This window comes from Rana temporaria, chromosome 13, assembly GCF_905171775.1.
Source record: "Rana temporaria chromosome 13, aRanTem1.1, whole genome shotgun sequence".
NCBI lineage: Eukaryota > Metazoa > Chordata > Amphibia > Anura > Ranidae > Rana > Rana temporaria.
Genome location: NC_053501.1, coordinates 51,486,865 through 51,503,334, shown reverse-complemented (window position 1 = coordinate 51,503,334; position 16,470 = coordinate 51,486,865). Strand labels below are relative to the sequence as shown.

At 43.5% G+C, this 16,470-nt stretch overlaps 1 protein-coding gene across 2 annotated transcripts in view; it reads right to left on the bottom strand.

Moving 5' to 3' along the window:
* MIDEAS (mitotic deacetylase associated SANT domain protein) overlaps window positions 1–16,470 on the bottom strand; it is a 134,199-nt gene that overhangs the window by 25,894 nt on the left and 91,835 nt on the right. For both annotated transcript variants that reach the window (XM_040333934.1, XM_040333933.1), the window contains exon 3: window positions 2,510–2,785. In XM_040333934.1, the coding sequence (XP_040189868.1) occupies window positions 2,510–2,785 (276 nt within the window). The remainder of the gene's footprint in view (window positions 1–2,509; window positions 2,786–16,470) is intronic.

The following is a 16,470-nucleotide window of genomic DNA, read 5'->3' as shown; positions in this document are numbered from 1 at the left end:
AAAAAAAAAATGCATTTTTGTACCTGCAAAAAGATGTGCATTTATAATTTTTTTAAAAAGGTAAACTTATCCTTTAACAAGTGTCTCCAATGCAGAAGTGGATAAACAGCTATAACTTTTTTTCCCCCACAAAAAGATTTATTTGGAAAAGATAAAGTATACAGAGTTTAAACAATGGTCATACATTAGAGTAAAAAACAATATAGTATCAAAGCAGGTTGACTACATAAACATCTACAGACGGAAATTGTCTCGCCTCCACGGGATCTAGGTCGAGCAAAAAGGTGAACAACCAAAAGATTTTTTTTTTTTTTTAAATCTCCCCAGTTAATAAACATCAGGTAAAGAGACCACCCAAGTCTCAGGTAAGGGAGCATTATTCTGACAACAGCTATAGATTTAATTATTCCCTACTCTACCCAAAAAAAAAAAAAAAAAAGCTTAGCATTTACATAAAATTTGAACCCTTGCTACATATATTCACACTGGAAGAGGATCTCCCCAAGAATATTATTTTTCACTTAAAACGTGTGACAAACCAGTCAACGTGTGCTCTAGGCTAATAACCAGGAACATATCTTTTGAACTGCAAGCACCATAGGATGCCAGTGTATAAAAAAAAAAAAAAAAAAAAAAAAAAACACTGCAAGACTATATTTGCCCAGGTAATCCCACAATCCATGCTCCAGGCAGAATGATCATTGTGGGACATAAAGTCTTCCATGATCAGAAAGTTAGTTTATGAACGTCAAAATCAAGAGGCTCTTCAGGGTCACTTTTTACAGAACAGAAAACAACAATTTCCTGTGGTTTTATTTTATACTGGTACCTAAAAGAAGTGACTACAGTTATGTGATGGCTTTTTTCCCCAGGATGGGTGTATGGTGTTCCATGACTACTTTTATTAGAAGCTTGTAATTCTGACAAATTCATCAGCTTTGTGTTTAACAGGACAAGATCAACGATGATGCAGCTTCACACCACCTGCTTTGGAGAACATATGCGTTCTGCTAAAAAATAAAAAATGATGTGTTTTTATTGTGGAGCATCAAACGTTAGCACAGTGCAAGACATGTTTAATTCACATTTTGCGTGCTTCTTAAGGCCTCATTCACACGACGATCCATTCGGGTCTGCCTGTTAGTTTTGACGGCGGACCTGAACGGCCGCTCCATGCATCCCTATGGAGCGTCGGATGTCAGCGGAGACATGTCCGCTGACATCCGACCCTATCCAATCCGCTAAAAACAGACGTATGGGGGGCACGTCCCCGATCAGTCCATGCGGATCGGGTAAGATGTGATGAAAACGGACATGCTCCGTTTTCATCAGAACGCTCATGATCAGATCGCTCCATAGGAGACAGCGGTGCCCGACAAGCTCCTCCCCGCTCAGTGAGCAGAGAGGAGCTTGTCATCCGTCGGCTCAGCGGAGATCTGCGGACAGATCTCCCACTGAGCTGGAGGGGGCAGGCGGACTCCGACGCAACGGAAGGGTGACGGAGTCCGCCTCGTGTAAATGAGGCCTAAGGGTCATCAATATGGGTGATAAAGCTTGTCCTCCATGCAGAGTCACTGGCTGATATGTGTGCAACCACCTGAGAGCTGCATGCAGGCAGCCCATAGAACATAGAAGTGGAAGCACAGGCAGCAGCTTCATAGACACAATCGCATGTCAAAGTTGGACATGTGGGCAGTAGCCAATGCATGGATCCGAGGTGCACCCTCTTTTGCCCATGCCGCACTGTGCTCATGCCGCACTTTGCCCATGACTAGACTGATGTTTAACATGGAGTCTGTGGAAGGGGTGCCTGGCTTGGAAAAATTGGTGCTCCCCAGCCGTAGGGCCCCCAGACAACAAACTTTGCACACTTGTAGAGGAGAAATTGGGCTACATGTGTGCCAAGTTCGGGATCCAGGGGACCTACGACCGGCCGGTACCGGGTCCCCAAATTCACCGGAGAAATTATCATTTAACATTGTAGTCTATAGAAGGGGTGCCCGGCTTTGAAAAAAATCAGTGCTCCCCGGCCATAGCTCCCCCGGACAACAAACTTTGCACACTTATAGCGGAAGAGCGGGGCCGGTACCGGGTCCCCAAAGTCCAGGAGATCAGGCGCAAAAAGGTGACTTGAGTATAAGCTGAGGGAAGCATTTTGCTCAACTGTCAGTAAGGAGATCAGTGCAGTGGGTTTCTGTGGTCCATACATATGTATGATCAGGGGGTGCCCCCATGGTATGCAGCTCTCAGTGGGGGCACCCAATGAAGGGGGGGGGGGGAACCAGGAACACAGGCGGTGGGACACCCCAGAAGAGGAGGATCGGGGCTGCTCTGTGCAAAACCCTTACACAGAGCAGGTAAGTATAACATGTTTGTTATTTTTATTTTAAAAAAAAATTGAACCTTTAAGAAGAACATCAGACTAAATTTCTGTCCTAAATCCTGACGTAAAGAAATGAAAACCATACAGAGCTTTGATGTAAAATTCCATGTAGGAGAACGGTCTCACCTTTACTACAGGTTCTGGAATGGTTGTCTGACCAGCCCTGTGTCGTGTCACGATGACTGACTGCATGGAGGACTCCCTTTCTGAGGCTGTAGTCCTCTGCATCCTTTCTTCATCTCCAAGTTCTCGTACAGGTTCTATTTTCACAGGTACCGAAACCGGCATGACAAGAGGTCTCAGCTCTCCTTCCAGCCTAGGCTTCTTAGGAGATGGCACACCAACAATGTCTGTGCTAGTCTTTGAATTTTCGTTTTCCTTATTCTTTGATGCATCTCTATCCTGAAAAAATGAAAAAAAAGAAAACACGACGGATGAGTACAACACAAATTATAACTGGCTGGGAGACGGGATCATTTCTAGTGCTGCTTTGCAAGTCAACAGTGGTAACCCATTCTTCACCTAAATAAAGTACATTTGCTGCTATGAAGTCAATGACGCTCAGGTCATGTTGCCTAAAAGAATGCACCACTTATTGCTATTGATTAAATACATCTAAAAGACGTTTTAAAACGTGCCAATGTGATTGCTGCCAAAACACAGCAACAGCAACCTAGCTGCAGATCAGTAATGCATATCGAATTTACTTCTAATATATCACTTTGTCATGTTTGCATTGTTACAACAATTCTATTATTATTGTTAAATGAATCTACTCTATAAAAAAAAATAAAAAAAAAACTACCTACAGGTATACACTACCCCTCACAGTACCCCCCCCCCCCCAAGCCCTTTTCACACAGGCGGACTGATCGGGTTCGCCTGTCAGTTTTTTTTTAGGACCATCCATTGCCCTCTATGGAGCGGCAGATATAAAAGGAAGTTCTAGTGCAGGGGTCTCAAACTGGCGGCCCTCCAGCTGTTGCGAAACTACAAGTCCCATCATGCCTCTGCCTGTAGGAGTCATCCGTGTAACTGTCAGCCTTGCAATGCCTCATGGGACTTGTAGTTTTGTAACAGCTGGAGAGCCGCCAGTTTGAGACCCCTGTTCTAGTGTCTACAAAACTACAGAATAGATTTAGGAACTTTTATTTTTTCTGCTGATAATGGTGGCGATCTGCGATTTTTAGCAGGACTGCAACATTGCAGAGGACAAATCTGACACTTTTTGGGGACCAGTGACACCAATACAGTGATTAGTGCTATAAAATGCACTGATTACTGTATAAATGGCACTGGTAGGGAAGAGGTTAACACTAGGGGGCGATCAAAGGGTTAAATGTTCCCCACAGAGGTGCTTTATAACTGTGTGGGACAGTGTCACACTGAAGGAAAAGAGATCCGTCAGTCAGCTTTAGCCGAATCACAGATCCGCTGTTTGCCTTGTTTACAGGTAGACAGCTGATGCGTCTCTCCTGTAAACGATCGGCAGGTCGGGGTGGCCATCGAGGCCGCTGGACCGGCTGATGGGTTCCCGTTGTGTCCAATCATGGCAGCGGCGGCATGCGCCCCCTAAGCAGCGTGCACAAAATCACGTACAGGTATGCGATTTTGAGCAGCTGGGTCGCCCTGCCGCAGTAAATGTACGTGGGGCGGTCCGGAAGAGGTTAACTATGCAGTTGCTATAAATTGTGTATCAGGAATTTATTCATGCAGACCTGTAAAGTTACCAAAAGCTCCAACTTTAAGCTGATGAGGCCCTTTCATGAGCAGCTGGTTCACTTAGGGCTCATTACCACTTGCACTAGCCCTCTGAAGAGCAATCCACAGTAGATTGCTTTTCAGAGGGCGTTTAAATAGGTGGTTTTAAGCCCCAAAAGCCTGCACCACAACTGTGTAAATTGCTGATGGGCAGCTGTGGTGTGGCCCGGGTCGCTTGAATAGTTTGAATGTGACAGGAGGGGGGATTTCCATGCTGCAACTCAAAGCATCAATACAGCAGCAGCAGCATGTGTTAACCCTCAAATGGCTGCCTATGCTGCTTCGAGGAGCGCTTAAAGGGGTTGTAAAGCTTCCTGTTTTTTCACCTTAAAAGTTAGGTTCCACCTGTGATTTACCAGCTGACTTTGAATGACACTTACCTGTCCTAGGCGCCCGCGATGTCAGCCCCCCGAGGTCGATCCCTCGATCCTGGCAGCTCCCGGTGCCTCCATCCTTACTGAGGGAAACAGGCAGTGGAGCCTTGCGGCTTCACTGCCTGTTTCCTACTGCGTATGTGCAAGTCTCACGGCGCATTTGTGAACGGGCGGCTGCTTTCTGGGATTAAACCAGTTCCCAGAAGGCAGCGCGCCCCATTCCCCAGAAGACACCGCGGGATTGGACGAGGAAGAAGACCTGCCGAAGTATGGGAAGAGGCAGATTTGGAACTTCTGCATAGCAACCGCCCTTTGTGGTAAGTAAATCATTTATTTTTTTCAATTTTTTTTTGCAGGATTTTGGCGTTTTTTTTGGGGGGAGGGTGGAACTCCATTTTATTGCATCCTATGCATTAAGGTAAAAAAACATCCAATGCTTACAGGCCCCTGAGTTTAATTAACTGAGCCATCAAAAGCCCTGCATCGAGAACGCGCTGGCTTCTCGGCTCGTCATTGTATAGATTTTTCAGATACTTTATTATTATTATTTCTCTCTGGGCCGAGGCCAGAAACATGTGAAAACACATCTCCTTCACGTGTTCCTTATTACCCCGGAGTTTTCATGGCTGCCTCTATTTATATCCTTGTAGAGAATTTGTCTCGCTCTCACATTCTAAGACAGCAAAGCCTCGGCTCTGCCACATTACATGGACATGACATGCCGGGCTATTTAGGACCGGGGAACTAGTTGAGGGTGACCATGGCTGCTAAGCAGCTTCACTCCACTTCCTGTCCTCAGACACATTTAAAGCGCACCCAGAACCTAAAATGATTTATTTATGGATACGGAATGTAATGGTCAAACCAAACATATAATACCAATCAGCTTACCAAACATTATATGTGGTGGCAGCATTAGTTTACATTTCTTAGACTTTCTTTCCCTCCCTCCTCTCTTTTCACCTGGTGATCTGACGAATAAAACACCTCCTGAGTGCCTCCACTCTGGATGAAGGAGCACAGGAGGCACCTTTGAATAGCAGCATTGTCAGTCTTGGGGGAGGAGAGTGTTGGATGTACTAGCAGATTTAGATACACTTCGGGCCCTTTCACACTGCTCTGTAGCAAAATCGTGGTAAAAACACATATGCCTTTTTTTTTACCACAATTTTGTTGTGTTTCAGATGCGTTTCCTTTGCATTTCTGGTGAATTTTTGAGTTGGCTGCACCTCTGAAAAATAGACATGCGACTCAAAAAAACGCACCAAAAACACAAATCGCTGTGCGTTTTTACTGCAATTTTGCCCCAATTTCCATTCATGTCAATGGAAAGTTGTGTTTTTGGTGCAGCTTTCAAAAACCGCACCATGCAGGGCTTTTCAAAATGCATCACACCTACAGCGCAGTGGTGTGAAAAGCAGGGTGGGTTTGATTTAAATCACTAGTAAAAAGGTTTGACATAAATCAACTACTAATTTTTAAAGAGCAACTGTCATCTCCGTCCCTCAGTGGCTCCTCCTCTGACCCGCTGTTGACCCACCGACAGTCCTATTCACTTTAATGGGACGGCTGGTGATGCGGCAGTGACACAACAAGGTGATGGACGTGGCGGCAGCAGTTGATTGGATGCCTGCTAACAGGCGCTGCCATGATGGATCTGAAATGACAGGTGCTCTTTAAATGTAAGGACTTATTCTTGCTGGTAGTTCGAATCTTTAATATTTGCAAACAAAATGAAGGTTTCCTATTTAGAATAATAAGCTGTCAGGTTAATAAAACAGCGATATCAGAACCGATTCACTCATACAGTTTGTAGTGTACATAGATTTGCAAAACAATGGGATAAAGGAATATTCCTGAACTTTGTTTTAGCTCATGGTTACTGTGAAATTGTGTGCATGTTATCTCAGCTTGTATTCATTCAATGAGTTTACCACAAATGTAGATATTGCAGAATATACAGCCTCATGCTACATAACCAATATCCATTTCATGCTGAACAAACTAAATTATTAATGTATATTAAATAGAAAACAATCTTTAGATAGATTTTTACTCAATCAGCATTTTATTCAAATAAATGTGATAAAAAAAATAAATAAAAAAAATAAAAATAAAATAAAATCTGATTTTAAATTAGATTTTTTTTTTAAATCATTGATTTGTATCCACTCCGGTAAAAAGTCCCATTGGATTTAAAGGGAAACATTTTTCTTGCAAGGTAAAAAAAAATACAGGAAAAACGTATCCATGTGAAAGGGGTCCAACAAATAGAAGCCAAACCCCAGCTCACACTTCAGTTACTGCAAAAAAAATAATCTTCCTTTTTGGGATAAAGGTTTTACATAAATAAAAGATGACCATTGTTACACCCCAGTCAATGCCAAATGGTTTGTCTTATACCTGCAGGAGAGTTTGTTCATGTGAAATACAACAGACCTACTGGCTGGATCACCAGGTAAAAATAAAAGGAAAGAAAGCCGACAAAAGAAAACCAATGCAGCTAAAAATTGGTAAGACGCAATATAGTAATTGTTTGATTTTGGGTTTACTGTTGATTTGACTGTCTGTAAAGATGGCACTGTATTACTATTAGGGAGCATTGTTCTTACTTACTACCAATGTAAGTGCCATTCTTCCCATTGATTCCCGAAGAAATGGTTTTAGCAGTAGTTCCGAGACCTAAACATTTTTTCAAGAGCTCCTCTGGGGTAAGGAGGCTGGTCGTACCCTTGCCCACCATGTAAAACAATCACATCCATTTCAAGTAAAGGTGGACTTTTTACCTCTTCACATTGGCCCAATATGCATACATGCGGCCTTTTGGCGTGTGGGCCTCAACTCCAAGCAGCTGCATATATGCTTTATATGAACGTAAATAGAGCTGTGCTCAGAGCGCGTGTCCTGTGCGCTCCCAGCGGCTAACGAAAAGCTTGCAATCGGGAGCTTTCTGATCACTGAGAGAGCCAATAACAGTGATCACGTGATCAGAAACCCAGCCTCCCGGCATTTTACTTACCCTAAATAGCTGTTGCTATGCGGAAGTCCCGAATCTGCCTCTTCATCTTCCGCGGTGGATTCTCTTCCTCCTCCTACACTCAGTTTCTTCTTGTGAATGGGGCGTGCTGCATTCTGGGAACTGTGTGTATCCCAGAAAAGCAGCCGGCCCATTCACAAAGCTCCACGCCGCTCGCACATGTGCAGTAGGAAACGGTGTGCAAAAACAGTGTAGCGCTGGACAACAACTTATACCTTATAAATCAATGTTTTACATGGTGCTTTTTGTTGCTGTTCTGAACAAACTTTGTATTTTATACAGGTATTTTGACACTTATCGCTCAGTACTACATTGTTGGCACAGTGTTACAATAACCTATGCATTTATAGATTTTGCGCACTCATATATTGAATTAAGTTTCAAATGATTTTTTATCACTTATAGTTTAACACTGTTTATACTTGTTGCTTTATACATTGATTTATAAAGGTATATGTTGTTGTCCAGCGCTACACTGTTTTTACACAGTTTTCTTCACACTTTATATCCAAGTTGTAGTGTTTAGCAGCAGGACGTCCCTCTCAGGACCTTATCTTAATTGTTTCACGAATATATATTTTTTCTTACCAAGCGCAAATGCCCCCCCCTCCCGCCGCCATCCGGTGCTTCTCCGGGCTCTCCCGTGCCATCGGGGGCCCGGAGAACGAATCGGCCGGCGCCGGATAACGAGGATAGAGATTTCCGGTGACCACATGGTCACCAATCATCTCTATGACCGTCAGAGGCCTTTGCGCAATGTTATGACATCACGCCCGGGTAGCCGGAGGTAAACAAAGCCACGGTTGTCAGCATGAGATCGTTGAATTTGTTTTCACAATCTCATGCTTTCAGCCTCGAGGAAAGATGTGGGATCTTATTGACCCCGCATCTCTCCATAAAGAATACCTGTCACAATAGATTCCTATTATAAGGGATGTTTACATTCATTGTAATAGGAATAAAAGTGATAAAAAAAAAAAAAAAGTAAAATAAAGGGTGTAAAAATAAAAGAATTAAGTAAAATAAAAAATAAAATAATAATGAAAAAAATGTCAAACGCCCCAGTCCGCAGTAGCTCGCGCTCAGAAGCAAACACACACACACAAAGTCCCACCCACATATGAAAACGCTATTCAAACCACATGTGAGGTATCGCCGCGTGCGTTAGAGCGTGTGCAACAATTCTAGCACTAGACCTCCTCTAAATATAAACTGGTAACCGGTAAAAAAAAATAAAAGCTTCGCCTATGGAGATTTTTAAGTAACAAAGTTTGGCATCATTCCACGAGTGTGCGCAATTTTAAAGCGTGAGAAGTTAGGTATCCATTTACTCGGCGTAACATCTTTCACATTATACATAAAAGGTGTTTGAAAAATGATTGCGCAAATACCGCGCGAGATAAAAAGTTGCAATGACCGCCACTTTATTTCCTAGAGTGTCTGCTAAAAAATATATATAGAATGTTTGGGGGTTCTGAGTAATTTTCTAGCAAAAAAAATATGATTTTTACATGAAGGAGAGAAGTGGAAGAATAAGCCTGGTATTGAGGTGGTTAATGGAAGTCACCTCCAGGTCGGATTCTCATCTATATAGATATGATTTGGATCCAGGCATTCCCTGCGATGTAGCCCCTCCCTCGCTTCAAAGTCACATCACAGTAGTACTCAAGTCACCAGGAAGTCGCCTGGAAAAGTTGCACAGCACATTGCAGTAGTGTAAACCAATCCTTAGCTATATAGTGCTCATGAGCAAATGCAGCGGAAAGGAGTATCCATGTGCTGCATGTCTAAAGGCATTCTGCTGCTGCTGCAATGTGAATGCATTCAACCTTGGGAAAATAAATTGTTAGAACAGCCTCACTCAACCCTTTCACCCTTATAGGAACCTTGAAATTCGTGTCTGGGTTTCACGGAACCACTTGCCAAACCGTATTATACTTGCAGCTTACGTAAACTATCATGATCAATAAACTGTAGAAAGTTTCAAGCAATAGAATGTTGCATACCTACAGTATTTGACACTCAGAACAGATCAGTTTTCAATACTCACCTGCTGTATATGACACAATTCTTTACAACAATAATCTTGTACTGAATATTAGTAGAAAAGAAACACATAAAATGAAAATTGTGGTATCCTCCAATATTGGTGGTCAGTTCATAAGTGGTCTCTTACATCGGTGGTCAGTGTGGAAATTGCACCCTTGCCTTAGTGGTCAGTGTAGGTGAGAGATCCCCTACCATTGCTCATTATTCAAGGAACTCCTAGCAACCTCAGGAGGAACCCTAGAGTTCCACGGCCCCCTTGTTGCATTGCACAGATTTCGGAGACTCTTCAGCGTTTGTGGGGCTCTTAACTTTCCTCTCACATTCCAACATACAAATAGGTTAATTAATTTGATTTAATCTAAACCTGCCTACACTGCAAGACTTTATATTGCTACTTCAGATGGCAACATCACAGGTAAAGGGATGTTAAAGTGTTAATAAACACACAACAGAGCCTTGGGGGCAAGCTGCACATGCTCAGTTTGGTGTGTATTGTATTTTTTTTCTTGGGAGGGTGCATGTAATCAGCACTGTCCAGACAGAGGGTCGGGGGTCCTGCAGCTTCATAGGACAATCAGGGGAGAATGAAAACTCCTCCTACAAGCTTTAACCAGACACTGATGGATGTCACAAGACTGCTATATACTGCTGATGGAAATGTATTTAACAGTTTAGATTATTATTATTAGATTAGTATTTGTATGTTAGCGCTAAATAAATACAAAGAATAAACTACATATAACACGATCAGGGCAATACTGGAATATTGTACACCTATATTTATTCACATGGAGCCTTGAGGGGTTATTCAGCGGGAGTGATCAAGTTTTGATGACTGTCCTTTTGTGCCAAGATCAGAGCATATCTGGCGACCGGTCAATCAGACTAGTTTGGAATAGTTTGTATCCTGGCAGCTACAGGGTGTGAAGGTGTGTCCCACTGTACGCCTGTCATGGATTTTCATATGTCAAGGAGGCCCCCATCCAAGAAGTTGCGGATGTATTTTCACCTTAATGCATAGGATGCATTAAGGTGAAAAAAACATGAAGGTTTACAACCCCTTTCATTTTAAAACTGAGATGTACCTCTGATAGATAGACACAGTGCTTTAATATTAAAGGGATGTGTGAAATAAATGTGATATTTTAGTTATAGGTGGACTTTGTGGGCTGAGTCAGCTTCTGGTTTCTTACAGGTACTGGATACTTAAAGGATAAGTTCACCTTTAAATAAATAAATGCAAATTCCCCCCCCCCCACCCCCCCAGGTAAAAGAAAACCTCTTACTATTTTGTGTTTAGGAGCCTGGAAAGATCGCTGGTGCCATGCAGGTCTCCTGCAGACCGTCAGTGTGAGCTGCATGCCCGTACATTGTATGGGCAAGCAGTTTCACAGGACAGATAGAATCAATGAACTACAGCCCAGTACAGCTGTCACAGAGGGCTCAGATCGCAGAGCCACTGCAGGAGCTGGGACATGTTACATGTTCCACCCTAGAAATGGCTGAGACATGTAACATGTTCCCGAAGCTGAGCTTATGCTTTAAGCCCCTTTCACACCAGCGGACCACTCGAGTCCACCTGTCCGTTTTTTCAGGCGGCCCGAACGGACAGTCCATTGTACTCTATCCAACCGTCTGGTAGATCAGATGACAGTCGGATGGAAGATAAGCAGTCTGTTTCCATCCGACAGCCCCATAGAGAACAGCAGGATGTGTCCATGTCCGATCTGCATAGCGGAGCAGACATGGATCTGTCATCCGCCTGCTCAGTGGGGATCAGAGGAAAGATCCCCCTGCTGAGCAGGCAGATCCGCTTGAGGGAGTCTGCTCCATCTGAAAGGGGCCTAAACCACAAGATTTACCTAGTGCTAAAAAGAAGGCCACAGCACACTGGAGGGACCACTGATGTCCACATTTATCAGAAAGGATATCTACAAGCTTGACATTGACAGCCCTCGTCTAGGACTGCCCCATCCTTTGAGGATTGTGGATATATTTCCCAATGTAGACACCAGTGATCCCTTTGTGCTTTCTTCTTAGCATTTGGTCCGTGAGCTGCTGATTGATTGGTGTAACCCCCCAGCACCCGGATTTGAAGTGGCACTGAGGTAAAGTGGCCTGGAGAGGAGAATTTTTATATTCAAGCTACATCAGGTGCGCAGACCCAGGAGGAACGGATAACAAATGCAGATATCTCACCAATAAAGACCCCCAAGTGATAAAAGAAAGAGCCAAGTAATTTGACCCAAACATCTACCAAAAGCTGGCATACTAGTTTTGGGTAAACTTGCCCTTTAAAAAAAGCACATCACACATGGAACATCACCCTCACTAGGCCTGATACAAATGAAGTAAAGAAAGTTTCAAGTTTAAGCCAACACTGGTGTGTGTGGAGCGTAGAAAGGTAATATTATAATAGACCCAATACAGGGACGTCACCAGCTCCTGGTAAACCAACATGACTCCAGGCTCAGGAGCATTCACCGAGCATCCACAATGGGCACACTAGAAGTTGCGTCTTTCCATCATCTCCAACTCCATTTATTCATGCCATTTTCATTACTTTCTCCCAGAAAACATTCTCTGAAGCCCTGTACACACGGCCGGGAATCCCGTCAGGAAAAAAAACATTGGTTTTCCTCATGGGATTTCTGGCAAGCTTGTCTTGCTAAGCCATGCATTCAGACGGCTATTCATTTGATTGGCAAGAACGCAGTAACGTGATCAACTACGACGAGCCGGAGCTCGTCACATTCAATGCCGTCGCTGCCATCTTGCTACACCCTACACTAACCTTGTATACCAACGGGGATTAGTTGAAGTCTTATCGAGCATGTGCAGTAAGCATACAGACGACCGGATTTCTCGGCAGGAAACACTCTACCGGCAATCCCGATGAGAAAATAGAGAGCAGGTTCTCTATTTTCTCGTCTGAATTCCCGGCTGTTTTCCTGACGGGAAAACTGCTAGTGAGCATACACGCGGCCAGGCAAATGCTCTCCTGGCAGTTTTCCTGCCGGGAAAACCCGTCGTGTGTACGAGGCTTGAGTTGTAACTAAATTTAGTACATAGTGGAGGTCATTGTGTTAAAAGTTTTTCTCCAAATACAGTAAAAATGTCCCACAGTAAAACTTGTATGTCAGAGAAGAGCGATTCATGAAAACAGGAAGCTTTCTGCAGTGCTCACTTATTGAAAAAAAAGATGTTGGCTGGCTTGCAAAACAATGTAATTTACATGGGAACAAAATGCTGGAATCATCTACTGAATTCAGAACAATTCAATATATTCTCATACATCACTTGCTGTTATTCTGCAGATCATAACCATTATATAGCACACATAATGCAAAATACTAACATAGAGGATAGGGGTGCAACGGATAATCACCGATCCGTGATCCGAACCGGTCACCCCGTTCAGGTTTGGCACACCACGCGATCTGTGGAGCGCTCCGGAGCCTCGGCCATAGGAAAGTCCCCGGCTTCGGCCTAGCTCCGGAGCGGCGGCCATCTTGCTCCACCCCAACCAATCACAGATTGGCTGTGATTGGTTGGATGGGATTTTCCGTCTCTGCACCCGATTGGAAGGCTGCCCGGATTGGCTGGCTGTCTTGGCGGCGCTCTGGGAATCAGGATGAACATGTGGAGCTTGAGGGGGAACAGTGAGCGCCGTTATGAAGGACGGGGACTCACAGTGTTGTCATTACAGAGCCTTATACGTGTTACCTGACCGCAGCTGGTCACACAAACTCACCACAGCGGACTGGAGGGCAATGGGTGAGTTTTGATTGGTTGCTAGGGGGTTAGTGCTTCGCTCAGCCATCAGTGCTTAAATACAGTATATGTAAATCTGACAGACTGTTTACATGTTAAATTTTAAAAGCCGCAGCAAACCTTACATGTTTGCTAATGTGACAGAACACCTTTGATTTTCAAAGGTTTGCTGCGGCTTTCCAAATTTAACATGTAAACAGTCTGTCAGATTTACATATACTGTATTTAAGCACACAAGCTACATTTTGTGATGAAAATAACTGAATCTAAAACTCTGTTGGGTGTAACAAGATTAGTCTTTTTTTTCTTTTTTGCTGATCTGAAAAATGAGCCAATCCGTGACTCCTGATCCGAGGATCGATCCGATCCGTGAGTTTTTTGATCCATTGCACCCCTAATAGATGATATATACATGAATTGGTCATACAGCAGTCGCTTGCTTGACAGGAGCGGAGTTGCAGCAAGAACTTGGAAAACTCATCTGCTGGTCTAAGTGATGCTGAATAGCGGGAACGGGATGCTTTTAATGGGTTTCTGAGGTCAGAATTGCACTGAGCCAAAAAAAGGCACAAGCAGCAGCCAAGAAGCTGCCGTTTCTCAACCACAAAAAGCCCAAAAATGATTGGTCTAACAAGGGCCACACCCAATGTTCAGACCGCCATCAGATGGCAAATCCCCTTAAAAAACGTTATATAAAGAAAATCTTCTCAAATTTTTTATAAGAACAGAATATTACATTTATAAGTAATCCTCAACACCAGAAAGTTGATCCAGGGACTATTGGACTGCCCTTGGCGTATCAAGGAAGAATTACTTTTCTCAAACTGGACCATGCGTTATAGGGGATTATTGCCTTCTACTGGATCTTCTGTGGGCATAGGGTTCAGTTTATGTAGGTTTTCAATTATTGGTTGAAATCAATGGTCTTGTGCCTTTTTCAACCTATATTGCTATGTATCTAATAAAATAAAAATCACTAAAGCTTCATTCATATGGGCGCACTTAAAGGCTAAGGCTGGCCATACATTATACAATTTTCTTTAGATTTACCTTCAACCCTGTAGTGCAAGGGCCTGCATAATTGGATGCAGTTGAAAGTGTTGTTTAGTTTTGACCTTCATATTATATGGTTTATGGTAAATCTAAAAAAATATTGTACAACTATTTTTTATTTTTTTTTCCCCCTTTAAAATTCCAGCTCCCCTATGTACCAATATAACATTATTGTACTTATTTTGCAAAAATAAAACTGCTTTTCATTTATTCTACACACACACACTTAATGGCTGTTTAAAAACATTTCTCCGTTACTTCCTGGACAGCCTATAGGTCATGACATAGGAAGGAGTTGACCAGCTGAGGGTAGGTGATGCATGCTGTGCGCTGAGGTCAGCTGGTCAACTCCTTCCTGTGCCATGACCTAAAAGTATGTCCAGGAAGTAAGGCAGAAGTAATGGAGAAGTGTTTTTAAACAGCCATGAAGACAGCGAGGTAAGCGTGTGTAGAATGAATGGAAAACCGTTTTATTTTTGCAGAAGAAGTACATTAATGCTATATTGGTACATAGGAAGATAGATTTTAAGGAAGAAAAAAAGTGAACTTGGCCTTTAAGCATATGTCTGTGCGAGGGCCATGTTTATCCATCAGAGTTGCACATGTTTTACATGAATCCCTGTAAGGCAGTCCTATTCATCTCAATTGGGATGCAGCAATTGCATGGACACAGCTATGTGAGTGCAGGTGCAAGACCCCAAACACAGACAGTGTGCATTTGGGGCTGCAAACATGCATGGCTTTCAAATTGAGAGCAGTGACTATGCCTGTGCACAGCCTCTGCACATTAATTGACATGAATGAGACTACTGTGTGAACTTGGTCCAAAAGCTGTATAAAAAACAAAATAAAAACAAAGTTACATTTATCTTAAACCCTCATTTATTATGCACTTTCAGCAGATAATTGAATCATTCACTGAATATGTAGAGTCCTTATCATTTAATCGTTGCCTATATTTTACTTTAGGCTGGTGCCATGGCCATTGCCCCCAGGTTTCCCGTTTAGGGTGGCTCCTTTCTCCTGCAGCATTCAATGGAGCCATCTTTACATGCAGGGGCTACAGTTTCATCTTCTTACAGTGTATGCATCAATAGAAACACTCAGCCCCATAGCCTAAGGAGGCAAGGCTCTCCCCTGCTAATCCCTTCACCCTTCTTCAAGCTCACAGACTGAATTCAGACTGCACTAACCACTGTTAATTATTTCCTGTGAAGACCAGATGTTCAGGGAAGCAGTACTGAGTGAGCAGAAGAAAGGCATTGAAATTGGCAAACTGCAAGTGCTGGGATCTTAAATACTTTACTGAGGAATGTTTTTTTTGTATAGGAAGGCTTGTCTATAGTGCAGATAGAGTTTCCAGGTGCATATGTGCATGTCAGAAACTAGCCGTAAAAATAGGCACAGGCGTACACATATTTGCGCGCATGTTACCAATACTGGTGCCAAACTGCCCATTTAAAAACGGGGCTACTGCAATGACTTGTTTCGGTTTGGTCTACAATATTTGGTGTTCCGATTCCTGTGTCTGACCTCTGATCCTGACCTGGCTTGCTCCTGACCACGCTTGTCTGCTACCTGCCCTGACCTCAGCTTGTCCCCGGATTCTGCCTCCTGTTTTTGCCTGAATAATTTCTCTGTTGTGGACACTGGCCTGTGACCTGACTACTCTTCTGCTCTACCTGCTCGTTACCACCCAGCTTGCCTGACCCTGCATCCTACAGCTCTTTCAGTCCGGCATGCCCTCACCTGGCATCTGCATCCAGCTGTCAATCTGCAACCTACTACCAGCCAAGCACTGTACCAGCCTGCTGCCAGCCTGTTCTGCTGTGACATCTGCCTGCTACCCCTGTTTCCTGGCAACCTCCAGTGTAGTATCAGCTATTTCCAGCACAGAGTACTGGACTGATCACAGGCACTCTTACCTCACAGTGCTCTCGCAGCTTCTGTTCTGTTATCAGTGGACTCCAAGCCGGAGCTGTACAAGAGGCCTTCCCCTGCACTAATCAGGTACATGACAATTTTATTCACGGCAGAAG